Below are 16,987 nucleotides of genomic sequence, written 5' to 3'. Positions count from 1 at the left end.
TAAAAGTTGTACGTACATTATACATTCTTGAGAGAAAATTGTATATTTTGAGTAACCAGAAGAAAAAATTTTCTTTCATTGCAGTTAATATTTCAACTAATAAAATATATGACAGACACAAATATCTTAATAATTGTGGAAAATGGATCCCACCTCATTGATCGGCAGTCCCATAAGACACCCGCAATGTAGTGGGTAAAATAGATCATGGTGAAGCCGGGAGGTAGGGACAGGCTGCCTCACTATATACATCATTATTGGAAAGTCTGTGCACATCTTTTTCTTCTGAGCGTTTTTACCTAGATCATATTTTGTTGATTTTAATCTTCAAATATCTTGACAGTAAGTTTGCCTAAAACAACAAACAACATCTCAAATGATAACAAAACATGTATAATTTCTGTTAAGATCAACTAAAATTTGGCGCAATCACATTTTTAACATTTGTGGTTGACCTGGTGCGCTGTTCTCAATTAGCGACCTGTGTGATCATTGCCACTCTATATCGCTTACTCAGGTTAGTTCTTTCGTGTAGGTCTCTCCTTGGACGCAGTTTGTCACGAGTCACCTACTGCCCATATTGGATGGAAATAAGGATTCTTGGCTTTTGTTCGACGCCATAAAATACTTGGAAAAAAAGCTGTCTTCAGATAGGACTGTCGCAACCTACAAGCGGAACTACTTCAAGGTGAGTCTAAGGAGGTAGTAGGAAAAATTTTATAAATGATCTCATCCGTTTTTGTGGTTCATTGGTGTATAAATTTGTCTCCTGTGGACGGTGGTGTGTGAGCAATTCTTCAAAGATTGAGTATGGCGTCTGCTTTGTTTAATGCAAGTAGAGACTGTGTGTGTTTCAGGAACATACTCTATATGTTTTACACAAATTACCCTATGTCTCTGTGAGCTGGGCTGGACATGGCGGAACCCAGTTGCAAGGAAACTTCAATGACTGGAGACATGTCCAGTTGCAAAAAGTAATTTACGGTTGGATAGTATTTCTGTTATTCCGGCAGCCCTTTTGGTTCCTGAACCCCAACCTGTTGTTTCCAAGTCAGACATTGTAGCCTAAACCACAGATGAGGGTGTTAGTGGTGGGCTAAAGTAGCCGAAGTCGAAATGTTTACAATCTGACAGCTTTGGTCTCGCCATATTTGGCTAGGTACGGCTGAAGCTCCTGATAGTTAATATCGTTTAGTTCAGGCAACTTCTTGTTAGCTGAAGCTATGTTTTAGGTTTAGCTAGGTTTGGAACACAGTAAATGGAGTCACATGGAAATAGCAGGAACAACAATAATTTTCTCAGTTTGGTTCTGAGCGTTGAGGCCGCTCATTACAACCTCAGTTGAGAGACTTTCACTTAAACATTTCTATTTGTTTGGTCACCTGTCTATGCTCATATAATGTTTTTACGTGAGCCAAATAGTTTCATTAAAATTTTGCACTCAAGATTTTAGATAAAAGTCATATTTATATAATTTTTTATTTTGTCTATTATAACCCAAATGAATTTATTACTTATTGATGTGGAACGACGGAATAGAAGTGATGGCAATCGCTGTTGAAACGAACACACCACTGAAGGTAAATTCAGTGTAAATTCAGATGAATATTTCAGACACACAGACAAGAGTTGTTGTAAAAGGTTTTAGTCGCGATAGTGCATGATATTTATTTTAACATTATTGGTTGCTGTTCACTATCGAGTTTATCACGAATTATCATCTTTTTTGCTATTTATGAGTGACAGCTCATAATGGCATTGAAATAATAATATAATTCTCTCGTTAATCTTCCAATCATAATCGATGATCGATAATTACCTTGCCAGTCGCTATTAACGTTTGTGACCTAACACATTCCTTTCATTATCAAGAAATCTGCGTTCTTTGCAATCATTACTATCCTAAACCCAAAGTAACACCCAATCATAAAAAAAACATGTCTTATAGAAAGGATACATGTTGGCACATGTCGGTTGTACACCATGCGTACAACCAATGTGTCAACATGTGTACAAAAAGACATGTCAATACAAATACACGGTGACACATTATAAACATTACGTTATACAAATTACATACATGTATATGTAGAATAGATATATATAGATATTTGATATAGATTTCAAAATCAACTTTAAGGGTCACTAACGTCATATTTCAAAAGAATTTATCAGAAAGTATCAGTATTTTTCATCACCCGAGATTTCATTTGTTGTTTAAGATGTTCCGACTGCAAGATATTTCAATATTAAGATCGATACAACTTGTTCGCAGTTAAAACACTTAGAAGAATGACAAAATAACACACAAAAAATACTTAAAACAATAAAAATCAATGATAAAAATTTTTCTATACTTTCTGATAAAATCCTTTTAAATTTGATGTGAGTGATCCTTTAAAGTTGAGAGTTCCGTGCATAAACTATTTTTGATGAATTGTCGAGAGCCTCGTCTTATCATAAACCGACAAAAGATGTGCTCCTTTTTAGACAGCTGGTCAGAATGGTTTGACAAGAATTTATCGTGATCTAAACAGTAAGAAGGAGAAAGATACGTTTCTAACAAGTCATCTGCCTAACCTCATTGATATTCTGTGTTACGTCATGATCTCCCGCTCACTGGTAGGTTGTGCCCATTACAGTACACTTTCAAAGAGCTACTGAACTGTATCTTTAGAATTCCAATCATCATACATTAGAATTCTACATCCTTTAAAGCTCGGAAAGGGTGTAGTTGGGTTGGCTTTAAGCACAGAATTTTTCTCGCTATTTGTATATAATCAAACCTCTGCATAAAGTGGAACCTTCACTTAAGGCTGACTCTAAATATGAAATTTTCACGTTACGAAGCGTCTCTTGGTAGAAATTTTGCTTCGATTTGTGAACGATTCGATTTGCCGCACCAGAGGTTTTTCAGCGATATATGAATGAACTACTAGGTGATATCGAGGGCGTAATAATTCACATGGATGATATTCTGATCCATGCCACTACTAGGGAAATCCACGATGACCGGTTCAGGAAGGTTCTTAATCGTATCGCTCACTCAGGCATGACTCTAAATAGGAAAAAGTGTCTATTTAGGCAGACATCGGTTCAATTTCTTGGACATATCATAGATGGGGAGGGTATACACCCTGACACAGAGAAGACCAAGGCCATTTTAAAGTTTCCTGAACCTCAGAACCAATCAGACATCAGACGCCTAAACGGTATGTTGAATCAGCTAATGAAGTTCATCCCTAATCTAGCGGAGCTCACGGCACCGATTCGTCAGTTACTCCGAGAAAACCGAGAGTGGGTCTGGGGCACGGCTCAGCAGGAAGCATTTGCAAGACTGAAAGGAATACTGGCTTCTGACAAAGTTCTTGCTCCGTATGACCCAAAACTGGAGACAGTACTTGCCACAGATGCGTGTAACAGCGGAGTAGGAGCGGCCTTGTTTCAGATTCAAGCTGATGGTACACGACGACCAGTCAGCTTTGCTTCAAGATCCTTAACGGAGGTTGAAGGAAGATATGCAGTCATCGAGAAAGAGGCGCTGGCAGTAGCCTGGGGCTGTGAACGATTCAACCAGTACTTACACGGGCTAATGTTCATCGTAGAGGTAGACCACAAGCCTCTAGTCACGCTGCTCAATTCAAGGAATCTTGCGGATATGCCGGCCCGTGTTCTTCGATTTCGTCTTCGTCTGATGAAGTATTCTCCCACAGTTACCTATATCCCAGGGTCGAAACACCATGTAGCAGACTATCTATCAAGGACTAATGGAGCGCCGACTACTGTTAGCGAAGTGCAGTTCATTGATGAAGTGGAATACTTCAATAAGGTGTTCATACCAAAGCACTCATCTGTGAATCGCATACGGGATGCTCAAAACGATGACCCAATCCTGCGGAAGGTAATAGAATTCTGTCAACGTGGCTGGCCAGCCTACAAAAGTGAACATCCATCACTTACACCTTATTTTGATCATCAGGGCCATCTGACTGTAGATAAGGAAGTGTTGCTCTATGATGGGAGACTTGTAATACCTGGCGGTCTTCAGCTGGAGATGCTCAATCTCGTACACGAGGGCCATCAGGGCATAGCGAGATGTAGAGCGAGAGCAAGGAGAGATATATGGTGGCCAGGTATGAGTGGTGACATAGAAGCGGTAGTTCGTCAATGCAACATCTGCTAACAAGTTCTGCCTACCCCAAGAGAGACACTGGCACCCAGTTCCTTCCCTGATCGCCCATGGGAGAGACTCGGGATGGATCTGTTTGAATTAGACGGGAAGGTCTACCTTCTGATTGTAGACTACTATAGTCGTTGGATTGAGGTTCATGAAACCACGAAGAACCAGACTTCTGCTAACACAGTAGCCATCCTAGACAAAGTCTTTGCAACACATGGGTTCCCAGACTATATCGTATCAGACAATGGTCCTCAGTTTGCATCACAAAGCTTTGAGCGATATGCAAGAGACAACAATTTTACACTCATTACCTCATCACCCCGCTATCCACGAGCTAACGGTGAGGCTGAACGCGCAGTGGGCACCATGAAACGCCTAATGGTTAAGACAGGGGACCTCTCCACAGCTCTGTTGAATTATCGATCAACCCCTCTGGAAAATGGATCCTCTCCCTCACAGCTTCTGATGAGCCGACGCCTCAAAACACGTATACCGGTCCTTCCGGATCACCTTATGCCTGCTCTTGCCAATCAACAAGAGATTTGCAGCCGGGAGAAGGACAGACGAAAGTATGCAGCGGAGCATTACAATAAACGTCATCGTGCTAAAGACCTTCCAGAGATGAAACCAGGTCAACAGGTATACATCCGTGATCAGAAAGCCACAGGAGTAGTCTTACGACAAGTAGGTCCTCGTTCCTACACTATAACTAATGAAGCAGACAACACAGTACGCCGAAATAGATCAGCCCTCGTTCCAATGACAGTCCCCTCAGATACTCAGGCGATCACACCAGCTAAGCTACAGTGTAGACCAGTGGATATACCGGAAAAGGGGCAAGACATTCAGTCTCCGAACATCAACAGTAGACCGCGACGTGATCGCAAGCCACCGCCATATCTTGTAAAAAACTACCAAACATCCCTCGGATAATTATGACATATATATCCTATGATGTACTTTTTTGTACTGAGATAAATCCTACTGATAATCATTTTTGTTGTATACCCTATCTTTTGCTGTACACACTTTAAGTTGCATTTGGTGCTTGTTTCTAATCCCAGAAGGGGAGATGTAGTGGAACTAGGCTGGCTGTACTCTAAGTGTTGTCTTTCCTTGCTTATGTAATGTTACGTAGTTTTTGACCTTGACATCGGTGATCATTCTGGGCGCAAGTTAACGCAATAAACTACGAATAAAACCGCAACTCTACAATTCTACCTTTAGCCAAACGCAATAATACTACAATATTTCTAGCTACAAAAGGCCCTTTGTACTTTGTCCTCTTTGCTCGTGGGTATGACATAGGACACACTTTATTCAGGGTCTTTTGCTAGTTCTTATTTAGTTCTTGGTTTTAGTTTATTGTATCATTTGGAGTTGTCATGTATCACATACATGGCGGGACAACTTGTATTTTTAGCAATTCATGTATTTTGTGTTTTGACAGTTTTTCAGTTTTCTCAATATAAATAAATTATTCTGCTTACATTTTTAAGAACATGTTGCTGAAATTAAACCAATACAACAATACAAAACCTCTTCTGGCACCCTCCAACATCTCGTGGTCCTTAGCATTTAGGTTAGCATTTTCTTATTTAAAAGTTTAAAATATTTAAAGGTTGACTTGCAAAAAAATTCACATTACAGTTATTTGGTATCAAAAGATTCGCCATGTCTTACTCTGTTGTGTTGTAGGTGCCAAATATGTGGGAATGTGATTAAAAGCTCTTAAAAGCTCAAAACGAACAGAAAATCGCAGCCACACGAGACCGCCCTAGTTGGGATTCGTTTTCCAAAACGGCTAAGATGTGACGTATGTGTGCGAGATAGTTTATGTTTACACTTTCATGCATCCTTATTCGTCGAAATATTTTCACAAATATAGTACTTCACGCTTGCAATAGAAACCATGTCTATTGTTCTTATGTGTCTATTTTATCGGCATTGTAATGCTGCAACTTTGAGCAGTGATATCTCAAAACCTAGCATAAAAATATGTTTAATTTTTTTAACTTAGCTTGAACGATTGCATATCATCCTCTGACAAACATGATGAGCCTTTTGGTCCATTAGGATGGTCGAAAAATGAACATCACGTGACAAGACAATAACCAAACTCCGTGGATACGTCATCGAAATCAAGAGATTCCAATCTACAGGGCTTTTCGTTTTTGAGCTTTTAAGAGCTTGTAATCACAATTCCACATATTTTGTACCTACAACACAACAGAGTAAGACATGGCGAATCTTTTGATACCAAATAACTGTAATGTGAATTTTGTTGCAAGTCAACCTTTAAAGAAATTTAAAAGATATTATTTTTTGTTGATGCGTTCTGTTGTCGCTGTCGTATTTTGTAGCCATAAAGCATCGATCTAAGGATTTAGACTGTTAAAATTATTTAGGAGTTATTTTGTGAAAAACTTGCAGAATGGCATTTTGTTTATCTGTCATGTGAGTAAATTTTTATCAGTATTGTACAATGTTATGTTCATTCATCATATTTTATAGAAGTCTTTGAGAGGTGACTTTCTCAGTCAATTTCCCAGCCTCAGTAACTGGTACGAATCGATGAGACACTTTTCAGGCGTTCCTCAAACTGAGGCTCTCTATGATCTCACAGGCTCTGATGTTGGTCTTGCTGACTGCACTGGTTGGTATGCATTGAGTTATTCTTGTATGAGTTGTTTTCTCATGACCGGATCAGTATACTTATTATTTGGAAATAGCAGAGGTTATCATTTCACTCTCTATGATGAAGTAACGATAATTAGTAAAATGATGCTATTCACTTTAACAAAGTAAAACTGTATTTCATGTTGAAGGTGTGCTGTATTGCCCTTCTAGTCACAATATATTTTATCAGCTAGAATGATAAATTTATTCGCATTAAATTTTATGAAACATGAAATTTAACTCTGATTTTATATTATTCTGTGTTTCATATAACAATTTTACCAAACAATGTACAAATATTTTCTTACTTTTCAATCCAGCTAATTGGTATAATGAGTGAAATTTAATGAATTTAGTGAAATTTAACTATAGTTTTATATTACTGTTTGTTGTTCATATAACAGTTTTACCAAAAAATTATACAAATATTTTCTTACCTTCCAATCTACCTAATTTGTATAATGAGCGCATAACTCCTGAAAAGTGCTTCTTGAGTTTGTTTAATGTAACCAAGCAGAAAGATAATCTCTTAAAATACGACAATATTGGATATATCAGTCAGAGGATAGATTTAATCCAAATTATGACAAAATATGCAGGATAGATGTCACTTAGCATAATTAACATTAACATTATTATGTCACACAACTAGCCATGTATACTCTCAGTACCACAATGACTTGTATGAGGCTAGTCGCTAGTAAAATGTAACTGATCTACCCTCATTGGACTTCCTTAATAGGCTATTGATTAGCTAGTATTTACAGAAGCAGTTAAAACCCTCATTATACTAGTTACTGAGGAATTGTTTTGAACACCATTGAAAATTGGATGAAAAACCTAATAAGTTGGATGGACATTTTATGGTACCAATTCTAAACGATATTGTAAAATAATTGTCTATCTAATAATTTCAAAGTTCATATTTTATATGTTTTTGTATGGCATAATTTGGAAAACATCCCTATTTGCAATGAAATTGTATATATATACATGTATATATATATATATAAAATTGTTTCCTCACCCCGGATACCCCGTATGGGTGGTAAATTCTGCTCTAACTCGGGTCTCCTACTAGAGACCTGGGAGTTTGAGCACTCGCCTTAAGATCTTAGCTGTTCCCAATAGCGCACTTTTCTGCAACTCACCTGAGTTGATTGTTGTTGGTATTTGGGCAAGCCACATTTTATGCGCCGGTGTTATTGCGCCCAGTGCCCCAATGACTACTGGGATTACAGTTGTTCTTACATTCCAGCATTTTTCAATCTCTTCTCCAAGAGGGAGATATTTTTCTACCTTTTCTTTTTCTTTGCTGGCTATATTGTAGTCATTGGGTACTGCTATATCTATTATAGTAGCCCTCTTGTTTTCCTTGTCTACCACCACTATATCTGGTTGGTTTGCTAGGACATGCTTGTCAGTTTGGATGTAGAAGTCCCAGAGGATCTTAGCGCGGTCATTTTCATTGACTTTACCAGGAGCTTCCCACCAGTGTTGTGATATATATATATATATATATGTATATATATGCATATATATATACATATATATACAGTTATATATATAATATATATACTATATATATATACTATATATAAATATATATATAACTATATATATATACTATATATATAACTATATATATACTATATATAAATATATATATAACTATATATATACTCTATATATATATAGATTTTCATCACCTGTATATATATATATATATATATATATACAGGTGATGAAAAACTATCGTGTTCCACATCGTAAAAAACAGTAAAACAGGGGCGTCATAACCCGAGGTGTGCACTGTATTTATACCTATATAGCCAACATTTGTGAGCACTTCCTTTATGCGTGGAAAATTGAAATTTATCTTCTTTAATCCCAATGGCTGTCCCACTGTTCAAAGAATCACTTTTTAAATGTCCTCATTTCGAGTTTTTACTCAGAAATTAAAAGTTTCAATTCTTTTTAAGAGCCAGTTAAAACGGAATACATATACAACCTTAGAATTTTAACTCTGCCTTGAATTTTCTTACCATGGGAGGTATGTTTATATTATACCTATATCTCAACTTTTGTAGAGGCTGAGTGCTTACCTAATGAACTCTCTAGCCTCTCTCTTGAGCACGTAGCCTGTGCTCAAGTCATTAGTCCGTCCACATCAACTGATATAGAGATATTGTCAAGGCTGGAGACCGTGCTACAACAGCGACCAATAGTGACAGAGGTAGAAGTGTTGGATTGGAGTAATTTGCCTGCTGAGCTGGACCCTGGGCTAGGTATTTGTTGATGGTTTGGTTTAGTTGTTCTCAATTGTTACCATGTAGATTGCTTTTGGGTATTTCAAGTTGAAGGAGTGTTTGTGTCACTGCAGCTATCCCTATATATCTGTTTACAGCCAGAGTCTGTTTCAAGCGACATGGTTTTTAATTAAAATGGATGTTAATTAATTAAAGTTTTCCATTGAAAACAAAGGAAATAAAATCTTGTTTTTACTACTCTACAGGTATTTGATATACTGCAAGTTGTAAGTAAAATGGAGGAGAGAACAAATAATTTCACTAATTTATAAATTTACTACCAGCAGCTGTGATTTTTAACCCTTTTGCAGGCATAGAGACATTATTGTCGTTTCGCGATACTGACGCCAATGGGCAGAGCGACAATTATGTCGCCACTAAACGTTTTTTATAAATTGATTTCTGGTTAGCTTAATGCCTTTTTTATTTAATTTTTTGGCTAATAGTAAACTACAATATATTGGTCTCTGTTAGCAACCAAAGAAATTAGCCGTTTTGAGAAAAACACGATCGTTTTTGCAATACTAAATGAACGAAAAATCCGAAATAAAAACACATTTGAATAAAATGGAGAATTTTGTTTGTAGCTTGTTTCTGTTACTGCTTTCTGAATATTTTCCCAGAGTGCAACAACTTTTTTTTACTGTCATGGCGTCCTCCAAAGGTTATAGGCAAAGGCAAAGCTATAGAGGAACAATAATAAGCACATGATGTCAAGATTGTCGTGTAGGCTTCTGAAAGGGCAAATGCTTCCAAAATTACTATAGATAGAGAAACACTTATATAAGAATTTGACTTATAAATGTTTATTTGTATTTACCTGTATAATAAAAACATAATACGAGTATACAATATCATAAATAAGAGTGTATCAAGGATTTTTTTTAAATCAATTTGTGAAAAATTAATTTGTCCACGTGGTTTCAAATAGCCCAAAAAAACATGCCTTCGAAAGGGTTAATAGGAAGTTCAATGCGTTCGGACGTTGGTGTTCAATTAAATTACAACCATTAAAAAGTCTATATATATCTCAGTCTCCGTCTGCTCAGCTATAGCGATTAATGTCTAGCAATGAAAAGTCTATTTCGCAAAGGTTTTGATCTCAGAACCTCCAGTTTTGGTGGCGTCTAGCTTATCCATTGCACATTCACCAGGAGCAGCTTCAATTGATGCAGCTGATGATCTGTGGCATTCCGGTGTTAAGCACTTGTTCACTTCAAACACTATTTCGCTAATTACATGAATGTGTGGGTTCACATCGACAAATTTGATTAAGGGATCACGTAAACTACATCTGACAAGACAAATGTTTTACGCACCGTTTTTCTTTTTCACGTTGCTGAAAATTTTTCGAGCTGTAATAACTTACAATTGAAGATCAATAAATACTGAAATCGTAATCTGCGTCCGAATGTCTACGCCAAAACTTTCTTTGTCAGAAGCAGTCACGCCAAAAAGTCCCATTCCGAACAGGAAGTATTGCACGCATGGTGTTCTCAGCAGATTTTCAGTGAATTTGTAGATAAATCAGTAAGACAATTTTTTTCTGTAGGTGGCAAGCTGCCAGAAAAACGAGCAATAAAAAAGCGACAGCAGTTGGAAAACCTGTACACCCATGTCAAGAGTTGCTTATCACACATGACAGGTGAATAATATTACATTGATCTGTTTATTAGAAGTTGTGTTCTTTTTCTAAATTTATCCTAGCCTGTTACATTGAGCTGTTCATTAGAAGCTGTGTTCTAAAATTATCCTAGCCTTTAAAAGGTGTATTTCATTAGATCTCATGACAATGTATTAAGATAATTTGCTGCAATCATGCTACTACCATAGGTTTTATTATGCATATGTCTTTGATCATATTCAACAGCCTGGTTCGATAAAATAGTGTTTGCTATTGACATTTGAATAGTTTACGCAATATGTACATGTAGGTCGCAATTCCCATTAACTGTGCTTCAGTGCTCGCAATTTTAGTTAGTCGATTCCATCTACAGGTCTGTCCTTCTAGCTGTAGTGCTTAACATAGTGGTATAACTCCAGCTAGTACCACGGTATAATGGTATGAAAGCAGAGGAAACCCCTGTACACTCTTTTGTAAAGTAAATTGCAGACAATTTGTGACAGTGATATATATACATGTATATATATATATATATATCTTAAAGTTTGTAACCCTCTGTCCAGTTATAGTGATTAGATTTTAGCAATGAAAAACTCACATCGCAGAGGAATTGATCTCGGAGTTGCTGTACACTAGGCAACAAGCTACCTATTAAGTTACATGGGATACATAGATTTGGTTGGCAGAAAGTCATTATTGGGGTCAAAATTTGCATAACAGCGCAGTGTTACACACAACGCCATTCAAGCTTGCTCTCACGGCTCTTATTAGTAAGTTATGCGATACAGATACTAGCTTACTCAAATTAGCCAATGGCAACTCCGTTAGCTGCCAATGTTTATAAGCTGATTTTTATTACAAATGCCACACCGGGTGTTCACCTAGCACGCTACTAAAATGAACTTTCAGATGTAAAAAGGGCACAGAATGGAGAAGACATTTTTTAACTGGTTCATTAAATGAATTAGTGATTTTAATACGTGTTCTCTGGAGTGGAGGGAAATAATGGATTTGATGCAGTACTGTTATGACAAAATATGTGTTATATGCCACTTTTTCTGTTTAAGTCTCTGCAATCACCAAGTAAAACTAAACTTATGGTTTATTATTTATAATTATTTTCTAAATAGTTATTATGACTGGCATACATATAATAAATAACTAACTTCAAACATTATAGACAATAAAGAATAAGATGCTTGAAATATAATTTTCTAAAACCTACTAAAGATTGTTTAATAATTTTCTATTAGCAATAGTAATCATCATGATTTCTCATGTTCTAACTTTTGTGTTCTACAAAAATCAAATAAAATTTGTATGAAATAAATAAAATAAGCATTGTTTTGTAATTTTATATTCTCAAACTAAAGCTATTAGATGATTATTAAGAGTGTCATATAATAAGGTTTTAGCTTACCTGTCTAAAAGGACACAATATCCTCCATTTTAATTGTAAATAGTGATAAGGACAAAAATTAGAGAGCACAATTCTTTAACTTATTCAGGAAATAAAGTATATGTATCTGATCGCCATAAATATTCTGTACTTGCAGGGGAGATAAATCTTAATGGACTTTATATAGTAATTTTATCACAAAATATATGTTACTATATGTTATACTATGTGTGTGTTATATGTCACTTTTTCTGTTTAAATCTCTGCAATGTTTACCTAGTAAAACTAAACTTATGATTTATTATTTATAATTATTTTCTAAATAGTTATTATAACTGGCATGCATAAATAACTGTTAAATAACTAACCTCAAACTTCATAGACAAAGTCTACGATGCCTGGCATATCCTTTTATTGCCATGGTAGATATTGTTTACCATTTTTACTCTGCATTTATGTATTATGCACATTTTCATTAATTTTTATATTTTATCTAAACCTGCACAAAATTTTAGTAGATTTTATCGGAAGTTATCGGTAATTTTCTAACATTTGTGTTTGATGTTTGAGTGATGTGACTGCCAGGATTTTTCAAAAGTAAAATCGACAAAACTTGATCTCGGTCTCAGGAGGAAAATACATGCAAATGATGTCACTAGTTGCTATAGTAGATATCAGCTATTGTATCCAAGTTGCAGCACTGCGTGTCTTTATTCTGTATTCTGTTAGTCTCTATGCCGAAGTGCAACTATAGACGTCATAACCACATTTCTGCCTGAATATAAGTGTTTCAAGAAAGGATCTCATTCTAGCTATCCTTCGGTTTTTCGTGATGTCATTGTATCCTTGTCGGCCATCTTTATTGACAATTTTATAGTTAAAAACTCGAAGGTTCTGCAATGAATTTTTTTAAACGATGCTTTTGTTTGCAATTCTTTTATTATAGTATCAAAACAACACCAAAAGTATTAAATATAAGAATAACGATCGTTTTCTACAAATATAGCGGCTTTTTCGTGAACGAGCACATGTGCAAACGGCTTGATGACGTCAAAAAACCGATGGATTATGTATCAAAAAGTACTATTAAATATAAGAATAATGATCGTTTTCTACAAATTTGGCAGCTTTTTCGTGAACGAGCGCATGTGCAAACGGCTTGATGAAATTTGGAATAGATAGGTCTATAAAGACAAAAATTTATATCAAACCAAAGCTTGATGTCTTCGGTTTATATTGATATTATTTTCATTTGTATTTTCAATTGTTCATCTTTAACAAGTAAACTATTCACATTAAGCTTTGTTGCTCAGAAGGCAACAAAATTAGTTGTTTTCTCAAATTCAATTCATTTACTACTCAACACATGGTTTCTCACCCATTATTCATCCATATTGTTAAGGCAAGCTTTAAAAAATATTCATTGATCTTGACATGGTAGGATGGAAAAAGAATATTCCAGTATATGAATATAAGCGGCAGTTGTTTCATCACCGAAGAGAATCTTATCGTTTTATTATATGTGCTTTCTTTGGTTCCTGAAGCCTTATTATTCGTCGCTCACTCCGGGCTGTTAAAAGTTTCTATTCTGAAACTTTTTTTTATGAAATCCTACCGTCATGTGAGCGATAGATAGAAATATCCTAGATTTAGCTTCTTTATTTACAAGCTTTTTCATGAAGCCTAATGACAAGGCAAAACATTACAGAGGGAGTCGTGGTGGATTTCTGCTCTGGTGGTGGCCATGTTGGATTGTTAATCGCCTACTTGCATCCATCAATTGATGTGCATTTAATAGAAAACAAGAATGAGTCTCTCGGTTACGCTCTTCAGCGTCTCGACAGTCTCGCACTTCCAAATGTTAAACTGTTTCAGGTAGGCATACACAATACTTGTCGTTATGACTGAAGAAGGAATGATAGTGGGTTGTTGATTGTTCATGTCAGTGCATTTTTGGTATGAAATGTCACCAGGCTTGTTGAGCTTTCTTGAAAAAGTGGTACAAGATTTGCTATAATAAGTTCATAATCAGAGGTTGAAAAAAGATTGACTTTCAGTTTGATGGACTGTTACTATAACATTTGCACCACTCATCCCTCTGGCATTTCAGAGTAACTAATTGTGTAGATGTTTTTGCTCTGTGCTTTATCAGCGCACCTGACGATCTCTCATGGCACTTGAGACTTCCAGGGTACTAGTTGCAATTATTTTTGAGCATTGGTCAGTAGAATTTGTAAAAGTAACGTATTCGCTTTTTATGACAGTATAGCATCTATATAAAATCACCGGGAAATACCAAGTCTTTCAACATACGACATAAATCATTCGCTAAATACTTGACATAATTCCCAACATGATATTCAAAATTGCAGCTAACTGGGAAAAATTAATCAGATAAAAAATACAATCGGAAAAATTTATATAAGGTAAGTTATACACAATAAGGTAAATATATGCATTATAAGGTGAATTAGTTTAACCTAGATATACTGTAAGTTAGAGTAAGTTACTTCTCATATCTCTATGTGAAGTAACTTACTCTGGATACCTTTACTTCTGAACCAACCGCTTGTCGCTCTTACGCTTCCATTCACGAGTCAGTAAGCAACCATGAAGACCTCTTTATATATTTCTCTTTTCATTCGGATGCCCTGTGAGAAATCATCAGGTGCATTAACTATCTGTAAAATTAAAAACTCCTTTTTCTGATCAATTTCACTGTTGTTATAGACCATGATTGCTGTAATTATACAATAAGTTGATTGGGAGCCCACACATTCGATGTTCATTTACAATTCTTTGTTTATTTCTTTCTAGACAGCAAAGTATATTTTATGAAACTAATAACAAATATTTTATTTATCTATAATGAAGCAAAACAAAGCTATTTTTTACTATATAAAGAGCGTTGTCTACCTGTTATCTGTTTCCAGGGAGTCAAGGGGGGATAACAGATAACTTAACGAAACTCCAACTGGTGTCATTCTGATCGGGAAACTGATGCTGTAACACCTGCACCAATCTATCGCTTTCAAGTTTTTATGTACAATCACACAGCTAGCTATTCTCTGTTTTGTCGACACACCTGACTATCTATTACGACGACCTAGAATGTCATTGAAGTTGTATATATAACACTATACATACGTCGTTTTCTCTCACAAGCATGGCGAAATGGGTTACCATTCAAATCGAATTTGAGAACTTACCCCGACTTGAAACTTTACGTTATATGAAATTTTTTACGTAGTACAAAGCAAAAACTTCACATAAATTCTTTACGTTATCTGAAATTTATGTTATAGGAGCGTCTACTGTATACCAATTTTAGCAGATGCAGCAATTTTTGAAATTGATCAATTTTTGCAGAGATTGATTGTAGAATGAATCATTTGACTAACTATATCAAACTAGTACCCGGGCAGACTAGTGCGCCTCGAGTGCTCAACAGGTGTGCCAACATAGGACAGACAGTAACCACACAATAATTCCTTATCATATGCCAATTTGATTGAGTGGTGCAGGTGGTGGAGTGTTGGGTCACTAAGCTGAAAGTCATGAGTTCAAATCCTGTTGAAAGCTTTCTTTTTTTCGAAAGCTGTAGGCGTGGCTTTGAACAGACAGATAGACTTGGCTGTTATTATAGTGAATATTGGAGTAAATTAATTAAAATGATACTTGGCCTTATTCTGAGCATATCTGACAATTGAAGATCACCAGATGGTGGGAACTTACTCTAAGAAGGCTATTGTATATAGTTACTGTATTTATTTGTAGTGCAACTTAACCCAGTACCACGGTATGTTTGATGTTGGGGTGTCTTTGCATGCGTGTGGAGTGGCTACCGACCTTGTAATTGACCAGTGTCTAAGATCTGAGGCATCCATTATTGTTTGCCCATGCTGTTACGGGACTCTTAGCTCTACTACCTCGCTGCAACTTCCTCGGAGCAAAGAGCTAAGGCTACTAATCAACAAACAGGTCTGTTCTAATTTTGATTATCACTGCTACAATGTAACTACATTTAGATTTTATACATATATATAATAATATATTTATTATTATCATATAATATGTAATTATATATATATTAATTATAATTAATATAATTAATTATATAATTATATTGTATATGTATAATTATATATACAATTATATATAATTATATATATGTATTTAGTAATATATATAGTAATATATACATGTATATATATATATATATATATGTATATAGTATGTGTATTAGTAAATATATTACTATATATAGTAGTATATATGTAGTAATACTAGAAGAATGTTTGGCATTGCATGGGTACTAAAACAGCTTATAAGCAGTGGCAGGTAATGGAGTTGCCATTTGCTAATTTGAGTAAGCTAGTATCCGTATTGCTAAACTTACTAATGATAGCCGGAAGAGCAAGCTGTAGTGACGTTGCAGATAGCATAAAGCAGAGTCACTATGCATATTTCAACTCGGGTAGCGACTTATATTGCCCAATGAATCCATTGTATCTCGTGTAGCCTAATGGGTCAGCTTCTCGCCTTGTGACCAAGAGGTCTTGAGTTCAAATCTTATGCGATACAAATTTTTACTGCTAGATTTTAATCAATATAGCTAGACAGATGAATGGCAAACATTGAGATTTATATATATATAGTAATATATATAATAATATAGTACTTAGTCAGAATTTAGAATTTAGCCAAAGAATTTAGTCAGATTCTGACATTCTTCAAAGGGGCTTAATAAAGCCATGCCATGATTTTTTGGTAGAAAATATCACTTTTCAAAATGT

The 16,987-nt window shown here is 35.6% G+C and overlaps 1 protein-coding gene across 3 annotated transcripts in view; it reads left to right on the top strand.

Annotated features, from left to right (window-relative positions):
* The window catches only part of LOC137401766 (glutathione S-transferase C-terminal domain-containing protein-like), a 34,319-nt gene that overhangs the window by 10,161 nt on the left and 7,171 nt on the right, over positions 1-16,987 (top strand). For all 3 annotated transcript variants that reach the window (XM_068088248.1, XM_068088249.1, XM_068088247.1), the window contains 7 exons: positions 536-688; positions 2,491-2,622; positions 6,695-6,836; positions 8,950-9,147; positions 10,721-10,813; positions 13,900-14,066; positions 15,969-16,172. In XM_068088248.1, the coding sequence (XP_067944349.1) occupies positions 536-688; positions 2,491-2,622; positions 6,695-6,836; positions 8,950-9,147; positions 10,721-10,813; positions 13,900-14,066; positions 15,969-16,172 (1,089 nt within the window). The remainder of the gene's footprint in view (positions 1-535; positions 689-2,490; positions 2,623-6,694; positions 6,837-8,949; positions 9,148-10,720; positions 10,814-13,899; positions 14,067-15,968; positions 16,173-16,987) is intronic.

Source organism: Watersipora subatra, chromosome 8, assembly GCF_963576615.1.
Source record: "Watersipora subatra chromosome 8, tzWatSuba1.1, whole genome shotgun sequence".
NCBI lineage: Eukaryota > Metazoa > Bryozoa > Gymnolaemata > Cheilostomatida > Watersiporidae > Watersipora > Watersipora subatra.
Note: the sequence above shows the minus strand (reverse complement) of the source record. Positions and strands in the feature narration are given on the sequence as shown.